Here is a 21,770-nt window from a genome sequence, read left to right on the forward strand (position 1 = left end):
AATGTAAAAAGTTTATTACTAATAATGGTGATGGCGGCTGTGAAATAAACTATCAGTTCCTACTTTAGAACCAATGGGTTTTAGAGAGGGAAACGTTCCCCTCTTAGCAGGTCCACAGTGAAGGCACCCGGGAGGACAGCAGCCGCTTCTGCAGTTCAGCCTCTGCCCACATGGCTGTTCTTCATTCCAGGCAAAGTGTGAGGCTTCTTTCTTCAGGAGGAGTATTGAAGTTCCGGCCAGGAGCTGGCATCGCCATGTTAGCGGAGAGCATCCCTGGGGTGGGGTCAGGAAAACTGGGCTCTGTCTCAGACTATCTCTGCAACTGGGGGGAAGTGTTAGGTCTAGAATAAACTATAGGTTTCCTCCATATTCTCCAGTACTGAACTCCTTTGATTCTCTATCGGGTGATAAGTAGATAAATTCAAAAGTAATAAATAGTTGACTTCAGGATCATTTTTTATGGTTAAGTAACAAAAGGGATGACACAGATCTATTGTGAATCAACACCAGGCAAGAATTAACTTGGGTTTTGTTGAAAAGACTTCTTTAGTTACTTTGTAACTCATATCTCCGCTAGGCTTGTCAGCCATTCTTACAGGCTATACCTCCAGTGTGCCGTTTGAAAGACAAGATTAAAAATCTTTAATCATTGATTTAAGGAATTTGAGTAATACTGTTTGGCCTTTTACCAGGCAGCTTAAATATTTGACAGAGAATGTGTCAGTATTTGGATTAAATGAAAGAAAGATGCAAGATACATGTGCCCTGTTGGTTATTGAGCTGTTCCCCATTTCAGAAAGGAAGTAGATTTGGGGGCACCTGGGTGGCTTTGGCGGTTAAGCGTCCAACTTTTGGTTTCGGCTCAGGTTATGATCTCACGGTTCATAGGTTCGAGTCCTGCATCAGGCTCCACAGCTGGCAGCATGGAATCTTCTTGGGATTCTCTCTCTCCCCTTCTCTCTCTTCCCCTCCCCTGTTTGTGTCTTTCTCAAAATAAATAAAGAAACTTTAAAAAAAAAAAAAGTAAAGAAGTAGATTTTGTTGCCAGTATTAAGCCGCCCTGGTGCCCAGCAGGAAGAAACAGATGAGGAAACAATTTGAATTTGCTTATGTTTTATCCTTCTTAAGGCATCTGTGAATCCACTCATGTATGGTACATAAAGTTAATTGGATTAGGTCATATAAATATGGAGGGAACTGTTGCTTATGGGTTTAGATTGTATCGTATCATTCTAAAACACAAAGGAGTGGGGTGCCTTGGTGGCTCAGTTGGTTAAGTATTCAACTTCGGCTCAGGTCATGACTTCACAGTTTGTGGGTTTGAGCCCCCTCTTGGGCTCTGTGCTGACAGCTCAGAGCCTGAAGCCTTCTTCAGATTCTGTGTATCCCTCCCTCTCTGCCCTCCCCCACTCGTGCTCTGTCTCTCTAAAATAAATAAACTTTTAAAAAACCACAAAGGAGAACACAAGTGGGAAATTGTAAACAATAAAGCGATATAATAAAAGAACACTCATTTTGATCTTTGATCTACAGCCTGCCAAACTTCTAGACAACTGAAATGTCCAAGCAAACCTGAGAAAATTATAAATGACTTCCAAAATGTTTCAGTATATCAGGTTCAGGATTCATTTTGTCATTGCCTAGTTTCTGAAAAGCCACATCATTCATTCAGAAGTGCATTCATTCAGAAGTGCGTTCATTCATTCATTCATACCTAATAAGCCATGTGCTGGGCTGTGCAAGGTCCCTGCTGGGTGAGAGGGGCTGGCCAGTCCATCCCACTGACTTGCTCTCGGTGCTCCCATGAATGAGAATCTGATGGCATGAACTGTGTTTTAGGAAAGCAGTGTGGCAGAGAATTCTTCTGCTCTCCGCTCAGATTCTCTCACGTGACGGGGTTATTGAAATAAGGAAGATGAGGACAAAGAAGCTGTTGACTCCCCCCAAGAATATGAAAAGTTAGTCAGTTAGGGCAGGCAGGGAAAGAATGCTAACAATGGAAAACTCTCACTTTCCGACCCCAAAAGACAACCCTGTGTATGTCTTTTAGTAAAACATGTTCCCCAGAATAGACTGAGGGGTTTTGTCTGTCTTGGGCACTTCTAGAAAAATGTGTGGCACTTACGAGATGTTCAAATTTTGTTGAATATTGATAAAACATGGCTATTAAAGAAGTAAAATTACAGCTTGGTCTTGGAATTTAGTTTATTAACTCAAGGCCCCAACCTCATCCAGATTCATCAGATGCTTACAGCTGTATCTTACAGATAAGGCACTGGAGGCCCAAGCGCACTATAGTGACTATATAGCATGAGCACTGAACTGGGTGAAACGGAGTGTCTGCATTTAGCGAGGGGGTCCCCTGTAAACCCCTCCAGAAATGAAGGAGGCTATGCAGTGTGTTGGTCAGGACTGTGGGTTCTAAGTGAATTCAGGATTCACTGTGACTAATTATCAGCCCGAATGTCTCTGAGCTTTAGCTTCTCATCTGTAAAATGAGGATAATAATAGCACCCACCGCAGTGGACTGTTGTAAGAATAAATGAGGGAAGGCATGTAATCCCACTGGCCCTGCAAAATCAAGAAAAGAAAGACAATTCTCTGCATACAGATATGTTGTGCTGTACATGCTACCTAAGCTAGCCCAAGGAACCCTTGTAGCGCTTGCGCACCGCGAAGAAATCATAACCATCATCAGAAGCCACCGGGTGCATCTGAGAGACGTCAGAGCCAATACCTGCTGATGGAAGGGACCCTCTACTGGGTATCCTCCTAGTCACTGCCTCTCCCTTTGACACAGAAGCCAGGAAATTGAGATCTGGGGAGGATGGACAATGTCTCAGTCTCCCCAGCAGTTCCTGCTGCAAAAACCCGGTTGGGGTGGGGCGGGGTGGGGGGAACGACCACAAAAAGTGACAAAAAGGCGAACTGGAGATGAAGAGCGTAATTGCAGGATATTCTTAAACTCCAACACTAAAGCAAAAGGATTATTGAATAGCATAAACTTTATGTAGCACTTTGGAGAAGGCTCATCATTTTTCATTGCACCTGCCTGCAGCAACTTTAAAAATCTTTATTAGACATTTCTCTGCAATCTTCTCATCTGCCACTCCCCTCCACCACCCCAAGGATTTCTGTCTCTGCTTCTACCCAAGGAAATGCTGGTCCTGCCTGGCTCTTCTCTCTGTTAGAGTTTTCCTTTTTCAAACTCCCAACTTTCAATTCTTTATGCCTCCTCTGTGTAAAGCTGATCACCCTCCCCCCACTACTTCATAGTCCAAATCTGGCACATTTCCAAAGATGGCACCAGCAAGATGGTGTCCATCTAATGGCATCCAGCATTGCTGGAAGGCGGCTGTGATTACAGATAGCCAAATTTCTCCAATACACCCTAACATATTGCTTGGATCCCGTAGTGAACATACATATCAGTCAACCCAGTATCCATCTGACCTCTTTTCAACTGAACCCGTACTCCCCTTCTAGTATCTACCCTCCTTCATGGAGTCCAATGCTTTAATGGAAGCTGACCTTTATCCCAGCTCCAGTGGTGAACCCTGAATAATCTGAGTCAATTAGAGTATTCCCATCACCTTTGCCAAATTTCTTGTTTCAGGGATGGCTGCGTGACTAATTAGGGCTAATGAGAAGTGACAGGGGACTTTCTGAGTTTCTGAGAATGGAATTTTCTTGCTCTTCTGAGCAAGCTATAGGATGCCAGCTCTCTCCCACTGGACTCGAAGAAGGAGCCTTAACCCTGACTGCTACCAACTGTCATCCTACATCCCAAGATGAAGCAGCCTTGGGGTTGGCAAAGGGAAATGACTCACAGAATCTGGGTCTTAAATAATGTCTAAAACAAGTCCACCTCTGCTGTCTGGTTACTTGACCAGTTACTTGTTTCAGCCAGCCACAGTTGAGGTTTTTGTTTCCTGCAGTCATAAACATTCTGAGGGGCGCCTGGGTGGCTCAGTGGGTTAAGCCTCTGACTTGATTCGGCTCAGGTCATGATCTCATGGTTCGTGAGTTCGCGCCCTGATCGGGCTGTCTGCTGTCAGCACAGAGCCCGCTTCTGCCTCTCCCCGCTCCTTGTGCTCTCTGGCTCTCTCGACATAAATAAATAAGCTTTAAAAAAAAAAAAATTCTGAGATAAGCCCCATTGTTTCTTATGTACTGATCTTAATATCCAACTAAACCACAAATTCTTGAAGGACAGAGACTTAGATTTCTTTTGTATTTCCCACAGGCCTTGGGACAAAACTGCCTAAGTGTAGGTGTTTAAGTATCCAACAATGGGCTCTTTTGTTATTACAAGATCCTTGAAGTAAGGGTCCTTGGTTTTCAGACATTCACTCTGAAGTATTAGAGTTCAGACTCCCATCAATAAACAATTATTAATGAAAATAATGGCTCTGGATATTCCGGAATTTTAACCATGTGGGAGTCGGAATTATAAATTACATCTCAGCCTGAGAGAATTTGAACATTTCTTTCCATCTCATCCTCTATATTCCTAAGAATCCACTTCCCACACAAGCAGAATCTGGTCAAACCCCCAAATCTGTAAAATCTTGGTGGTTTTTTTAGTAAATGTGTTGTTGAATTTGGAAGCATAGATTTTAGTGAACATATTAATGAACTTCAAAGAAATAACCCTTTTAATGAAAATTCAACTGAAAATTCTCCAAGGTCTAAGAGAGAAATAAAAATTAGTTTAATCAAGAAACCAACCAGCCAGCGAGTGGAAGCTCCTATCCTTCAAGTTGTAGACTGTATTGTTTCAGGAGCCATACAACAAGCAAAACATTCAGAGGCCACCCAGAACTTTTGCCAAAATCACAACACAGTCTGTATTCCAAGAAGCAACTCTGACCAGATTCAGTGGCAATACATTTTTACTTGCATGGAAAGCCTACTCAGAAGCCACACACCTCCATTTGAGGCCTTTAGCAAGACTCTACTGCACGAAAGGACCTGGCATTTATGCTGATTTTAGAAAAAGAAAGACATGTTTATTAGGATTTCTTACAACACATTAAAATTCTTTGCTGTTAATCCAGGACAATATCTTGGTAATTTATGTAAGATTTCCTGCAAATTTCAGTGATCAACCTACAAATTTCCAACCAAAGCTCCAAGTCCTCTCTTGAGCCTTACTCTATCCCCTCCCTTGCATCTAGAACTTTCAGGCTGTCACTCTGAGGGCTCCTGAAGACCACTGTCTCCAAGAAGCAGTCGCTGACCCCCTGAGAGTCAGGGACATTTTCAGGCACCCTATCTGAATTCCCCGTCACTCAACACCCCACAGGCTGCATTTACCATAATGGAAATACTTTATCATAGGTATTTATTAATGCTGTCATATGTTTGTCTATATCACCATTGTATTATTGATCACCAGCTTCTAAATGGCAAGGATCTTGTCAGATTCATTCAAGTTGAAAGACAGGGAGAACCACAAGGCAAACGGAGCTTTCATTGTTATTTCTCCTTTGCTCTTTTCAACTTTTCAGACATTTAGTGCTGCGGAATACCTGTGACCTCAGGTCATCTGCTTCGTCTCCTACCTCTCCTCTTTCAAAATGGATCTGTTCCTTCCTCCAGCACCTCAAAGCTCTGCTTTCTGCTAAATTCAAATAAGCTGCACTATAGTGAGCATGCCTTACGATGTTATCCCATCCAGTTGGCATAAAAGCAGGACAAATGATGGGAATTTGAGGTAACGTGACAAGGAGCCGGGGCTGTTCCATCAGGCGGGTATCCATTTATGCTACCTAAGTGTTAAAGCCAGACTTGGCGAAGGGCCTGCCATGATACCGCACAAAAAGCAAAGCTTTAATAAATGTTGTTGGAACAAGAATCACTTCCTGTACATACTTCTTTTCCTGTTTATAAAGCACTTTCACACATATTACTTTGTTAATGATGATGTGATGCACACACATGTATGAAAACAGAATCCTAGCGTCCAAGTCCCTCGTTAAGCATGCCACTTGCATATTATACAGGGCAATGATGCCGTTGGCAGTTCTTTTAAAGGCAATTTTTACAAATTTAAGGAAACTACTGTTTTGTTTGTGGGTTCATTCTTCTATCTCCCCTAGATTGGCAGAGAGGGACTTGAAGCTATTCTTGTCTTATTTTCTATTCTCTCTTTCTAAACTATGACCATCCCCATACTTGGAATGTTCGTGGGAGGGAAGGAGAAGCTGTTTCTTCCTGCTAAGAAACCTGATCGCAAGACAAGCAACATGTCAGGAAGCAGTGCTCTTCAGAGGAAATGCTTAGGACTCTCTGATCCTCAGAGACTACAAAAGGGGGATACCCTTCCTCATCCTCTCCCTCAGGACCCCACATCACCCCATCTAGGTTGGGATGAGAGAAGAGACCTCAGGGAGAGGTGGAAGGGGGGGACCCGGGAAATTGGGGGTTGATTTCCCCAGGCATCACCGGCCTGTTAGACCCAACAAGAGATGAGTTTCCAGCCAGGGCCTCTACACCTTCACACAAACATAAACATCGCATGCAGGGGTGTGCCTGCCCAACCTCCAGGTGGGACTGCCATTCCTTCCTTCTCCCCAAACACGCACGGTCACAGCTCCCTGGATTCCAACTGGGAGTAGGAGGTAGAGAGTGGAAAGGCAGGTCAATCAGATACTTAAAGATGAAACATCCCAGGTGTGAGGCCAGAGGCCAGGTGGCTCTGCATGAAAGGAAGGTGGCAGTTTTTGTTTATCTAGAAAATGCAGGAGGGGAGGCCTGGCATGCTCAGAGAGCTGTTTCTCTATTCTTTTCATCCAAACTGAAAGTTCAACTCCTCAAATCACTGAAGAAGGATGGATTTCACAGCATTTTGTGGATTTAACAAATTCTAGCCACTGTCTACCGAAATCTTACTCTTCGCAAAATACCCCAGGAGATATGAAGGCAAGTCGGGTTAGAGTTATAGATGAGGCAGTAAAGGGAATTCAAGAGTATTGTGCACTTCACTTTTTAGTGTTTCCAAAATTGCTTCACTGGATACTTCAGGTTCCATGGGTAGACTACACAGGGAAATGCTACATATGATCCCCCCTCATGAAAACTCTCAACGTCTGTGAGTATATGCAGTGCTTTTTGGATAGATGGATGGATGGATGGCTAAATTAAAATCTTTATATCAAAAAGACAAGAGATAACAAGTGTTAACGAGGACAGGGAGTAAAGGGAACTCTTATGCACCAATGGTAGGAATATAAATTGGCAAAGCCACTATGGAAAACAGTATGAGGTTTCCTTGAAAAGTTAAAAATAGAATTATCATGTGATCCAGTCATTCCACTTCTGGGTATCTAGCTAAAGGAAACAAAATCACTATCTTGAAGAGATATCTGCACCCCCATGTTCACTGTGGCACTATTTGCAACAGCCAAGACATGGAAATAACCTAAATGTCCAGTGACTGAATAGATAAAGGAAATAATAAAGCCATTTAAAAAAAAAAAAACGACAACAAAGAAGGAAATTCTGCCATTTGCGACAACATAGATGAACTCTGAGGGCATCACGCTAAGTGAAGTAAGTCAGAGAAAGACACACACTGTATGATCTCATTTTTACGTGGAGTTTAACAACACTGAACTCACAAAAACATAGAACAGACCGGTGGTTGCCAGGGGCACAGGCTAAGGGGGCAGGGGCAGGAAATGCACAAAGGTGGTCAAGGGGAACACACTTCCAAAGATGAACAAGTCCTGGGGATGTAACACACAACATGGTGACTGTACTTAACAGCCCTGTATCTTATACGTAAAAGTTGCTAAGGGAGAGTCGATTTTAAAAGTTCTTAACACATACACACACAAAAATTATAACCATGTGACAGGGCGCCTGGGTGGCTCAGTCAGTTGAGCGTCTGACTTCGGCTCAGGTCCTGATCTCACAGTTTGTGAGTTCAAGCCCTGCATCGGGCTCAGTGCTGACAGCTCAGAGCCTGGAGCCTGCTTCGGATTCTGTGTCTCCCTCTCTCTCTCTGCCCCTCCCCCGCTCATGCTCTGTCTCTCTCTCTCTCTCTCTCTCTCTCTCTCTGTGTCAAAAACAAATAAACATTGAAAAAAAATTGTAACCATGTGAGATGATGGATGTGTTAACTAACCTTACTGGGATGATCATTTTGCAATATATACATATATCAAATCACTAGGTGTACATCTTAAACTTCTACAATGTTACATGTCAATTACATCTCGATGAAGATGGAAAGTAAAATAATCACCTCTAGGTGGTTGCCACAGGTGTGCCTGCCTGGAGCCTTCAGGTCACCAACAGGTCTCTGTATGAACTCTAAGTGACAACTAGGGCAGCCACCTCAGAGAAAACTGATGCTCTTTGATGTTTCCAGTCAGCCACAACCTAAGATCTCACGCATGTCTGTTTGACACCTTCAAGCTAAACAGGCCCAGAAGAGCTAAATAACAAACTCAGCGTCAGGGATAACAGGCACTTACCTGAAAAGTGACACATTAGAAACTTCTCACAATAGGGGCACCTGGGTGGCTCAAGTGGGTTGGGCATCCGACTTCAGCTCAGGTCTCATGGTTTGTGTGTTCCAGCCCGAGTCAGGCTCTGTGCTGACAGCTCAGAGCCTGGAGCCTGCTTTGGATTCTGTGTCTCCCTCTCTCTCTGCCCCTCCCCCCACTCATGCCCTGTCTCTCTCTCCTTCAAATGTAAATAAACATTAAAAGAAGGAGGAGGAGGAAGAGGAGGAGGAGGAGGAGAAGAAAGAAGCTGCTCACAATAAACCTGCTCTGGGAGAGGATGAGATCATTTTAAGTAGATTTCTAGTAAATTCTACAACCAGCAATTAATTTATATATATATATATTTTTTTTTTTTTTTGAGAGAGAGAGAGAGAGAGAGAGAGTAAGTGAGGGAGGGGCAGAGAGAGAGAGGAGAGAGAGAGAATCCCAAGCAGGCTCTGTGCTGTCAGCGGGCCCGACTCGGGCAGAACTCACCAACAGTGAAATCATGACCTGAGCCAAAATCAAGAGTCAGACACTTAACCAACTGAGCCACCCAGGTGCCCCCTACAACCAACAACTTCAAGATACAATCTCAGAGAGATGAGGATACAGACTTCCCATTTTTATGAAAGTCTGTCTGTTCTCACATCCTTATGACTTTCAGAAATTGATCTTCTGAACTTCTGGGCTTGTCCATGTCAAGGAATGCAGTCAGATGACTGAGTTCAGTTCCACACTTAATCTGGTCATCTAGATTAAGACCTGAGTCAGGAACCTCTGGATCGTGGCACACTGCACTTCTAAATGTTCTCTCAGCCACTAATTTGCTGACATTTCAAAGAAATGATACCCACAGAGTGGATCTGAACACAGGCTTTTACTTCCCAGGGTCAAAGAATCAATTGAGCAAATGAAACCATGGAAGTGGATGAAAACAAAGTGGAGACATGACACGACATAAATATTTGAGTGTCAGCCTCTCAGTTGCTCACAGAACAGTTGGACAACAATTGCCTGGCTCTCCTCCCTATGGCCCCGTCACCCTGCTCACTCCCTGCACTGGGCTGTGCCCAGAACAGAGCTCTGAACGCTGCACCCACAGCACCCACACCCATTGCCTTCCCTGGTCCACTCCCCACTTAAAATAACATATCTTGCACAACAGTGTGCATGTATCTAAGTCACTGATCTATACACTCAAAACTAGTTAAGATGGCAAAATTTATGGTATGTATATTTTACCACAACTTTTAAAAATTAAAAAAGAGGGGAGCCTAGGTGGCTCAGTTGGTTAATAGTCTGACTTCAGCTCAGGTCATGATCTTACCGTTTGTGAGTTCGAACCCCACTTCAGGCTCTGTGCCTGGAGCCTGCTTCAGATTCTGTGTCTCCCTCTCTCTCTGCCCCTCCCCCACTCACTCTCTGTCTCTGTCTCTTTCTGTCTCAAAAAGAAACAAACATTAAAAAATAATAATAAAAAAAGAACCAAGAAAAAAAATAGTATCTCTATTTCATAAATGAAGCACAGAGACATGAAGTCACTTTCCCAAAGTCACACAGTAATAATAGTGGATATACCAAGAGACTCTAAAGACATCTATAGGCAATTTATGTAATTTAATTAAAAGGTAATTTAAACACTTATGGTTTGTCTATTAGCACTTCACAAAATGCTCACTCCTGGTAAGGCACCCAAATCTGCTGGCGATTCCAATCAGCATTATCAAGGCAGCATTATCTGCAGCATTTCTGGGGCAGTTATAGCATTCCAAAAATGACTCAGAAGTGCCAACTCTCTTTCAACTCACACGTTGGAACATTTCTGTTTAAATGCGTCATGTGGGCTTTACACGGTGTCTAATGGATGCTTTTAGCTGACTGGGCTTCCCTTTCCTCCCCTCTTCCAGTCCTGTTGCCTGAAAATACCTGAGACTGCCATTTCTGGGCTGCATGTATTGATGATTCCACCAACACAAAGTCCAACGGGTCGTCTGGAATTTTAACAACACAAGAATGATACCCACGAGACAGATGATAAGAGACGATGAAGGCAAATCACTGAATACTCATAAAGACAGGAAAAGGATGAGATTGCACCAGAAATTACTATCATTTCCATACCTGAGAGACAGCATTTCCCTAGACAAATTCGTAATGCCGAGCTTAAATTCTGATTCAACAACTTATTGCCTACACTCCCTTACCCTCTTTAGCCTCCGTGTTCACTGTACCTACTATATCTATATCTACTTCACAAGTTGTTACGAGACTAAAGAGAAAATATATATTAAAGTGCTTGCCGAACTATCGAACAACATGTAAATAGTTATAGGTATCCCTTCTACACAATTTGTCTTTAAAAATTCATGAATTCATAAACATCAACACATTTCAAATCCAAAAACAGACTCTACATTAAAAAGAACCCATTTGTTGGCATCTGGGTGGCTCAGTGAGTTAAGCGTTTGACCTTGACTCAGGTCATGATCCCATGATTCATGAGTTTGAGCCCCGCATTAGGCTCTGAGCTGTCAGCACAGCTGGAGCCTGCTTCAGATTCTGTGTCTCCCTCTCTATCCGCCCTTCCCCCACTCGTGCTCTGTCTCTCTCTCTCTCTCTCTCTCTCTCTCTCAAACATAAATAAACATTAACAAAACAAAACAAAAGAGCCCATTTGTAGAAACATTTTACTCAAATGGTGTTTTAAAACCTGATCTGAAAGGCCCTTACCAGATAGGATTTTGATTTCTATCCTATTTGTAATCCCTATTTAACTAATGAAAGACCTTAGCTTAAAATTATCAAGGGAAGTTAGGTATATATTACTAATATCTTAGAATAAAGTAAAAAAGGATAACAGTTTACCCTTGGTTGATGTTGCGGAGAATGGACAATCCCAACAAGAGATTTTTATACTTGAAATATCCACTATAAAGTTTACCCTCCATTCCGAAACTTCAAATATTAAAATGTAGAAATTATCAAGGAGTTCCAGTCCCACTGCTCAATGTCACTGAAGGAGTACCCCAGCCATGTCTTTGTGTCACTCCTTTGTCTAAGGCCCTGAGTTCAACTTGGGACACAAAATGTATCATGAGGTGTTGTTCAAGTGTATAGCATCCCTATTCAAGCACCTACTTGAACGTCATTTCCCAGCAGCAGAAGCCCCAGACGCGTCTCTGAAAACATAGGTGAAAGCTCAAAATGACCCCTTTCCTGTGAAAACCTTTTCCTTAGTGGTCTTCCCATGAAGCCCCATTCATTTCTAGCATGGGTTCTACCTCCAAGAACATCTACTCACATCTTCCAATTACCAACACCTCACCACGGCAACATTCTGAGTGCCAGCAGAGCTCTCTGTTCTCCATGGAGCATGCAGAGGCATGGCTCTTGCCTTGAGGGCTTGTGACATAAGCAGGACAAGAAACAATATTTAGATAAGACATCAGATCAAGAGGCTGATAAGATTCAAGTGTGAGTTGTTCCCTTCCCCCTCTTCCTCTGAAGGTAGCTCTTCAAAAAGGAGCCAGGACAGAAAAGAAGGATCATTCAGAAGAGACCCTTCTGGGGATGGGGTGATAGATGTTCTCAGGGAGTCCAAGGGGTGGATTGAAGCTGAGAAAAGATGGTTGGGAAAAGAAACAGGAAGAAAAGAGGGCAGAAGCATAAGTAGGAACCAAGGAGAGATATTTTATTTTATTTTTAATGTTTATTTATTTATTTTGAGAAGGAGAGAGACAGAGAGAATCCCAAGCAGGCTTCCCGCTGTGAATGCAGAGCCCAAGGCTGGGCTCAATCTCATGAACTGTGAGACCACGACCTGAGCCAAAATTAAGAGTCAGACACTTAACTTACTGAGCCATCCAGGCACACCTAAGGAGGGATATTTTAAAAAAAATTTTTTTTAATGTTTTATTTATTTTTGAGACAGAGAGAGACAGAGCATGAATGGGGGAGGGGCAGAGAGAGAGGGAGACACAGAATTGGAAGCAGGCTCCAGGCTCCGAGCCATCAGCCCAGAGCCCGACGCGGGGCTCGAACTCACGGACCGTGAGATCGTGACCCGAGCCGAAGTCGGATGTTGCACCGACTAAGCCACCCAGGCGCCCCGAGGAGGGATATTTTAAAGGAACTGAGAAAGTATTTCAGACAGCAGCCCCCATGAGATAGCTTGAAAGCAATTGAGAATCTCCCTCCAGTGGGAACAGATGCAGAAGACTGGAACCATCTTTCCAGCAACTTTCTTTCAATTGTTACTGCTGGTATTTCCTTAAGAAAACAATTTCGGGGCGCCTGGGTGGCTCAGTTGGTTAAGTGACCGACTTCGGCTCAGGTCATGATCTCACAATCCGTGAGTTCGAGCCCCGCGTCGGGCTCTGTGCTGACAGCTCAGAGCCTGGAGCCCATTTCAGATTCTGTGTCTCCCTCTCTCTCTGCCCCTCCCCTGTTCATGCTCTGTCTCTGTCTCAAAAATAAATAAACGTTAAAAGAAAACAATTTCAAAGAAGATAAAGTACCTACACACTAAAATGTTCCTGACTGTTTCAATAACAGAAAATCTAGAAACAATCAAAATGTCCATCAAAGAGATTGGTCGATCCATTGAGGGTGTCAGTGTAGTAAGTATTGTGCAGACACATTGTGAAAACGATCATTATTAAGATAATATATAAGCATGGAGAATATGCAGGGTTAATATTAGGAGAAGACAAGCACAATACTTGGGTGTTACAATATTCAATAAATGGGTAGGCTACAATGAACTTGCAATAATGCCAAACAAATGTATACAGTATTTGTAGACAAAGACTAGGAAAAATGCAAATATAAAAAAAGTACTGCAGTCACATTAAGACGGTAGTAGTAGAGGTCTTTACATTTTTTTCAAACGTTTGAAGCATTTTTTTACATGCATCTTTTCAGTTTAAAACTCCTCAGTGTCTTGGTGGTTTTGCTAACGGAGACATCCTTCCAGTGTCAATGCGAGTATGGCAGAGGAAGTAGAGGGATGAGAAGTTGTTCTTTTTAAACATCCACCTATAGCCTACACTGCTTTAGCAGGCAGAGGGGGTGCTAATTAGTCCTTCTCACATTTGCTAGTGAATAAGCCACCTGGTGGGGGAGGGGGGAACCACTTGAAGTATGGAACACAGGTCACTTGGGGGGCCCAAGTGAGTTGCTGGCTTGGAAGGGAAGCTGTGAAAGCCCAAGATGCTAAACAGCCACTGGGACCATTTGCCTCCAATTCTGATAACCCATCTTGTCAGCAACAGCCTAGCTCCCCTGAGGCCACCATGGTTTCACCCAGTTTCCTTGCTGCTCAGATGAGACCTAAGCTAGGCATCACTCAGCCAAGCTGAGCCATTTCATTCAGCTTTGTTTTCCCGGGTATTTTGTTTCTTAAAAATTAGCAGTATGGGGGCACCTGGGTGGCTCAGTCAGTTAAGCATCCAACTCTTGGTTTCGGCTCAGGTCATGATCTCACGGTTTTGTGAGTTTGAGCCCCACGTCCGGCTTCGTGCTGACAGTGCAGAGCCTGCTTGGCATTCTCTCTCCCCTGCTCTTTCTGTCCCTCCCCCACTTGAGCTGTCTCTGTCTCTCTCAAAATAAATAAACTTTAAAAAAAAGAAAGCACTATGGATAAAAATAAGAAAGGCTTAGTTAAGTGCTTGGCCTCAACAGCACAGACAAATAAAAAAAAAGTCCTCTTAAAGAATCATTTTGGGGGCACCTGGGTAGCTCAGTCGGTTAAGCATCCAGCTCTTCAACTCAGCTCAGGTCTTAATCTCAGGGTTGTGAGTTCAAGGTCCACATTGGGCTCCATGCTGGGCATGGAGCCTACTTAAATAAAATTCAAAATAAAAAAATAATCATTTTGCTTTATTGTTTTCTGCCAAGATCCTAAATCTCTTGAGAAAGTGCTAGCTTTGGGGGAAATCCCACAAATGCAAACACACAGGGTTAATTTTCTCCCTTGATGGCTACCAAGTTAGCCTATTTTACTAAACTAGTTAGCGTTTAAGCAGCACAAGCCCCGTGAGACTTAGGGCTTAGACGGCCAGAAACCCTGGGATGGGGAAGAGTCCCAGGAACCGTGGCCCATGTCACTCACGTCGCCCAGTGGCACCCAGCTGAGGCAAGCCACTCCACTCACTGAATTTCTCTTTCTTCGATACAGAAGATAAGCATCTGGCCTCTCCAATACCATCATTCACCTATCCGTCTACCAGATGCTGTCATGAGCATCAAATGCGATACAGGAATGAAAAATTTTTAAAAGCTTTACACGTGTGTTAGTAACATTATTAAAGAAATGAAAACACAAGCAAAACACATAAAAGGGTGTGTTTCAGGCATGTGAACTGCCCCTTGAAGTTGCCAGGGAGGGCACAGCTTGGGAACTGGGCTGGAACATCTGTACACTGAGATCCAGGACAGCCCTGTGCCAGCAAAGCCTTTGAAAGGGCCACCACAGATCACAACCATCTATGGAAGAACAAAGGGGAAAACATGGCCCAAAACAACAGCAAGAAGCAAAAGCCAGCGCCTGGCACTTCTGGGCAGGTTAAAGCCCATGGTGGGAGCCTCCAGGCTCTCATGACTGATCAGCACATCCCGAAAGGGAACGGCACGTCCCCTGCCCCCTCCCACCGACTCCAAACCAGGGGCTGCTCACTGTCAGCCGTGTGGGCCCCTGAGTCACCCACACGTCAACGCCCTGGGTTTCCCTTGGATCCTCTCCCAGCGGTGTTGCCAGATGATGAGATCATGGCACTTGACAAAACCCTCTCTTTCAAAAGCACCTTTTATCCAAATGGATAAAAAAAGAATTTAACAGGCTTTATCTTTCTGGCTGTCCCATCTTTGGCAAGGCCTACAGCTCACATATTCAATTGTGTTGGGTTGTTGTTGTTTTTTTTAATATATATTTTTAGAGCGGTTTTCAGTTCACAGCAAAATTGAGTAGAAAGTACAGAGAGTTCCCATACACGCCGGCTCCCCACACAACCTCACTGTGGACATCCACACCAGAATGACACATTTGTTACAGTCAGCGAACCTCCTCATCACCCAGAGTTCATACTTTAAAACTAGATTCACTTTCAGTGTTGTGCATTCTCTGACATACTCGGTTTTCAATGAAGGAAGTAGGCAGGAGGAGAATGGAAATTCACAACCAGTCAGTAAGCAAGGACTGCGTGCTCCACAAACAAAACTTCCCTCTCTCATGACATCTGTGGAAGGCTTTTCTTCAACCATCAAGCAAGGGAACCCTTGAGGTGCATTAACATGCAGGACACGTTTAAAAAAATTAAAAAATTAAAAAAAAAAAAAAACGGGGTGCCTGGGTGGCTCAGGCGGCTAAGCATCCAGCTTTGGCTCAGATCATGACCTCACAGTTCATGAGTTCCAGCGTTGGGCTCTGTGCTGACAGCGCTGAGCCTGAAGCCTGCTTCAGACTGTGTCTCCCTCTCTCTGCCCCTCCCCGCTCCTCGAAAATAAATAAACATTAAAAAAAAATTTTTAAATCAAGTTGTATAAACCAGTGCTTCTCAAACTTTCACATGAATATGTAACCCCAAGAGTCTTGTTAAATCCAGATTTTGCTTGAATAGGTCTGGGGTGAGGGCGCCAAGATGCTCCAACAAGCCCCTAGGTGACATCCATGATGCTGGACATTGGACCTCACTTTGAAAAGTGAAATTGAATGTGAGGTGCGTTGGAAGGGGAGGGAGCTTTCAAGTTGAGTGGATTTGGGTTCAAATCATAGCTCTGCCACTTACTGGCTGCCCAGCCAATGACTGTATCTATAAAAATGAGATGATCAAACTCACCCTGCAGGGTTTCATGAGGTATTGACTGCAAAGTTCAGTTCAGAGCTGGAACTCAATGAACTGAGCAGTAATTATCATTATTTTTTCCCCACTGCTTTTATCACTGTTATATCTGATTTTGATAAATTTCTCCTTTACCCATCTTTGTATAAAAAGCATATTAACAACTTTTAGAAAAAAGCTATACATTTTTTGTAAATATTTCACATTTAATCTCGATAAGAACACCTCATAAAACCAGATTAGCATGAGTTAATAGACTCATGTAACCCAGAATTTCATATCTTTATAAGTGTATTTATTTATTTTGAGAGAAAGAATGCAAGCAGGAGAGGGGCAGAGAAGAGAGTGAGTCCCAAGCAGCCTCTGAACTGTTGGCATGGAGCCTGACGTGGGGCTTGATCTCACAAACTGTGAGATCATGACCCGAGCTTAAAATCAGGTCAGATGCTTAACCAACTGAACTACCCAGGGGCCCCTAATCCAGAATTTCAAAAAGATGCCCCCAATTTTTTCTTCTACTCTAGTTTTTGTGAAAAGTCAAAAGAAAGAGTTTTCTCTCTACCCTTCATCTTTTCCCTCAAGGCCCTGTCTGCATTCCAGTCTTTCCTACCTGGCCTCACACGTATTCATGTGAATTACATAATGTTAGATTTAGACAAAGCTTTGAGAGTTCCCAGCCCAGCTCTCTGATTTTAATAAGAAAATCAACATCCAGGAAGATTGAGTTATTTGCCCAAAGTGACAGTTACATTTTCTTAGAACCAGAAGAAATTGGGTTTAAATAGGTTAAATTAATTAAACAAGGAGACCATTAGACTGAGGTAATTCTAACACCTTAACAGCCTATGTAAGAAAACCAAAACCAAAGCCTATAATGCCTCAAGGTTAAGAAATCCACACCTGGACAACCAATCACAAATACCCAACTAGGCTTTCCAAATAAAGCAACAACTTAAGCCTTAGCCAATCCAATGATTTCCTTGCTTTGCTTATGCATCTTCTCTATAAAATTCTTGTCCTAAGACTTAAGGAGCACTCCTAGCCACTTCCAATTTGGTGCGGCCCAGCTCCAATTGATTTTTGTTCAAATAAACTTTTAAAATTTGTAACATGCCTCAGTTAATCTTTTAACCTTTTCTTTTTTCCTTAATGTTTATTTATTTTTTGAGAGAGAGAGACAGAGCGTGAGTAGGGGAAGTGTAAAGAGAGAAGGAGACACAGACTCCGAAGCAGGCTCCAGGCTCAGAGCTGTCAGTGCCAAGCCTGATGTGGGGCTCGAGCTCACAAACCGTGAGATCATCACCTGAGCCGAAGTCAGACGCCCAACCGACTGAGCCACCCAGGTGCCCCTTTTAACATTTTCTTTAAGACAGCTTTGCACATAATAAAAGACAACTCTCATGTACAGGGGACAGTTGGGGGACAGTGCTTCGCAACAGCACCCTTGGAAACCATACACAAGTATAAAGGCAAGCCTCTAGATTAGTGGTTCCCAGGATGTGAGATTTCACAGGCCAGAAAAAACAAAAAGAGATGGTAATTGGGAACGTTACCAATTTTTGACTTTGTCAAGAAAGAACTTTTTTCTGTAGTTATTCTCATTCACTATCACCATTATCCCATAAAAGGAAATAAAATATTTTAATTCCAAAAAAAATAGAATGGACATAATCCCACAATAAAGGACATTTCTCCCATTTTAGGTTTATGAAAAATTCAGTTATAGCCACTATTTTTCTCATTTTATTGCAAATGAGTAATCGGAAGTGAACACTGATTCTTAATCTACTTTGTGTCATAAGTGCCTCTGAGAACCTGAGGAAAACAATGGAAAAAATGTACAGAAAAAATGTACATACCTACGTACATGCAATATTTTCAAGAAAGTACAGATATTTGCAGGTCCCAGGTCAAGATCACCTGCTCTTAGCTGGTAATTTCATCTCCACCTGACTCACTAGTGACTTCATCCTCTGGTCATCTTTAATGGATCTGCGATCCTCTGCAAACTGCAGGAGACTCAGGGCAAGGTCCTGTTCTCAAGCCCTAAGGCTATCAGAGCTAGCCTTCAGCACAGTTGGTCTGAACTTTCCTGAGAGGAATAAGAAGGAGTTTCTTCTTTTGCCTGGACTCTGCCCATTAATGATAATGCCAAATACAAGAAGATCCCCTCCCCAAAAAGCCTCAAAACCAAAAGTTCCTCTGGGTCCAGGACCAAAATGCCCTACTTGGTGGTGTAAGGTCATGGGATTCTGGGAAGTAGACTGAAAAAAAAAAGTAAAGGTCATTCTGAAACAGGACCAGATTTAGGTCCATCTATGTCTCATATCCAGATCATTCTCAAAGCCCTGTGGAAGAGGCAGCAGAAGTTAGGAGAGCTAAAATTGGTCCAGGTTCAGTCCAGTGGTCAATGGTATCGGAATGGGGTGGAGGGCACCTAAAAATCCCAGAACCAGTGTCTGGTAACACCCACGGAATGATGAACGGGCAGGTACACGCATACCATGACATATGTGGGTGACAAAAGCATCACAGCCTGCTTTTGAGTGATGAACAATGGGAGAAGCTTCTCGACCTTCAGAGGCAGGTAGACTATCAGTACTGCTCAGAATGGCTTCTCAGCCATGTCTGTCTTAATATGATCAAACCTACCTGCATCAATCCATCCACCCACCTTGTAGTTCCTAAGATCACCCATACAGAACATATAATATCATTCTACAGTATCCCTGTGGAGAAGACCAGACAAGGAAAAGTGATCTTTGTTGCAAGCCTCAACGCCTGTGCATTAAAGAGAGGAAAATCACACTTGCAACCTCCCCTTCCACCCCTCTCCCCCTGAAAGAAAGGCATTTGCTTCTTTCTTAAGTATGTAGAATTCCTGGCTCCGACATCTGCAGAATTTAGGAAGATCAGGTAGCTAAATGGATGCTATTTACACATATAGGTCTCCCTAGATGGATTATCAACCCGTTTTTTTGCAGACAAAGATTGGGAAAAACCCTTAATGGTGGCTGGGGTGGGGGAGAGGCTAATGAGAAGGCTTTGGGGAAGTAGGGAATCTTTCAAATCATTAAAACCAATTTTTATCTGGAGTGCCTGGTTTGTTCAGTTGGTAGAGCATGTGACTCTTGATCTCGGGATTGTGAGTTCAAGCAACATTAGGCATAGAGTTTACTTGAAAAAATAAATAAATTAAATAAAACCATTTCTTATCTGGAGAATGCCAAAATAGGTGAATATTTGACATATTTAAATATAAATGTATGGGGCGCCTGGGTGGCGCAGTCGGTTAAGCGTCCGACTTCAGCCAGGTCACGATCTCGCGGTCCGTGAGTTCGAGCCCCGCGTCGGGCTCTGGGCTGACGGCTCGGAGCCTGGAGCCTGTTTCCGATTCTGTGTCTCCCTCTCTCTCTGCCCCTCCCCCGTTCATGCTCTGTCTCTCTCTGTCCCAAAAATAAATAAAAAACGTTGAAAAAAAAAAAAATTTAAATATAAATGTATGGTAGATTCAGACACGTGAGTACTGATTATGTAGCCATAGGTAACTGAAAACTCCCCGGAGACCCATGAGGGATTAACTCCGTTAATACTTTATTTCTTAAGCTGGGTGGTGGGTACCTGGGCATCTCTTTATTGGTCAAGTTTTTTTTTTTTTTAATGTCTATTTATTTTTTAGAGAGAGAGAGACTTTGTCGGGGAGGGAGAGAGAGGGAGACAGAGGATCTGAAGCAGGCTCTGGGATATCAGTGCAGAGCCCAACACAAGGCTCGAACTCAAAGTCAGACGCTCAAACGACTGAGCCACCCAGGTGCCCCTCTCATTATTATTCTTTAAACTGAATAAATGCAGATATATATGCTCTTTTGATTATATATTTCATCAAAATAAAATGTCTAATTAAAGTCTTCTCTATTTCCATTGCCTTCCTTACCTGAAGTTAACAGAAGGAGCCAATTAGTGGGTCAGATTTGAGAATGTATCTTTTCTTTGTCTCCCTGTAGGCCTCTCCTTCTGTACTTCTTTCCTCTGTGTGGCTTCCTGTTTCCTGACCCTGCTGGAATGTGAGCAGCAAACCTTTGAGAAGAGAATTTGTGAACACGACTCAGGCTAGTCTCAGTCTTTTTATGTTCAGGAGTGAGGCTGAGCCACAGACCAGCCTTCCTGCCCTCCACTGCCTGGAGGGAGACACAGATGAGGCCAGGGAACAGAGGTGCCCCAAGGTGAGAGACAAGAAGCTGGCTATTGGACACGCAACAAACTCCAGCCTCTTGGAGCCCAGCCCAGCACTGGAAGGGATGCCAAAAGGCACAGGCTCTACAGAAACAGTTCATTCAAAGCACCTTTACTGCCCTTTCTCTCTCCTTTCTCATTCACCATATAAATGGCAGCCATCAGTTCAGATAGAGCCGCTTGCGTTTGAGGCACAGGGAAGTGTCCACTGCAGGGAAAGATTCATGAGAAAAGGGAGCTTGCCTTTCTACTTTAGACAAGAAGAGCAAGGAGCCCCAAATCCTTGGCCCCTGGGTAAAATCAACCCTGTCAGAAGTAGCTTTGTTTGCTCCACATGAAAGTGGAGTGGGAACAAGTGGCTGGCCATGTAGGCCAGCCCAAAGAAGCCATGAGCCTAAGGTCACACGTGACACTAATTCCCAACTGCAGCCATTTGGGGAATGTCAACTAAAATCACATTCATAATGTAGTAAAATGACCCCCAGCCACAATTAGAGGAAAGAATAATTTAGAACCTATCTTCTTTGAAGAGCAGAACAATTCAAAGAAACTGGTTAATGGTAACTACCGGCAAGCTAGAGCTTGAATGAAACCAGGTGGAAATAGAGGGTGAGACATCTCAGTCCAGCACAAATGATGCTATAAAGAAAATGGTCAGACCCCTGTGCTCACAGGGCTGGCCTTGTGCTGACCAAGCCGGCCTTGGGCTCCAGATGCACTGTGCCTTCCCCATTTTTTGCAGATGGAAAAGAGGCTAATTTTTAGTTAGTTAGCTATCATTACTTACCATTATTCTTATAGCTGACGGTATTCTAAGTCTTTAGCTATAAAGTAGCATTAAAAAACCTTTTTTGTGTTTCAAAAAATTTGAAGCCTTTTGTGGCCTTGGAGAGATCATGTCAGGGATGAAAACCATGACAGGATTAAATAATTTGAAGATGTCAACTTCAATCCTGGGATGCCCATCTCCATCCAGACTTCTCCCAAAATTGTTCTCAACTGAAGTTTCTAGTTTTAATTACTTTCATTGCTAAGGTACTTGAGAAAAACAAAGCAAATCAAAACTATTTCCTGTAATGATTAATCACTTCTTCCTAGAATGGAAGAATTGCTAATTCCTACAGTACAGGTTGTCTGCTTTACAAGTAAAGCAAAGCACTACTTGGCCTAACCTCCCCTTTCTCATCTGACACACCTA

The 21,770-nt window shown here is 43.2% G+C and overlaps 1 protein-coding gene across 1 annotated transcript in view; it reads right to left on the reverse strand.

Moving 5' to 3' along the window:
• Positions 1 to 973: 973 nt before the first annotated feature.
• The window catches only part of GATA6 (GATA binding protein 6), a 65,967-nt gene continuing 45,170 nt past the window's right edge, over positions 974 to 21,770 (reverse strand). The window contains exon 7 of the mRNA XM_058692530.1: positions 974 to 1,006. Coding sequence (XP_058548513.1) covers positions 989 to 1,006 — 18 coding nt within the window. The 3' untranslated portion in view covers positions 974 to 988. The remainder of the gene's footprint in view (positions 1,007 to 21,770) is intronic.

This window comes from Neofelis nebulosa, chromosome 11 (genome assembly GCF_028018385.1).
Source record: "Neofelis nebulosa isolate mNeoNeb1 chromosome 11, mNeoNeb1.pri, whole genome shotgun sequence".
In the NCBI taxonomy this organism is placed as follows: Eukaryota; Metazoa; Chordata; class Mammalia; order Carnivora; family Felidae; genus Neofelis; species Neofelis nebulosa.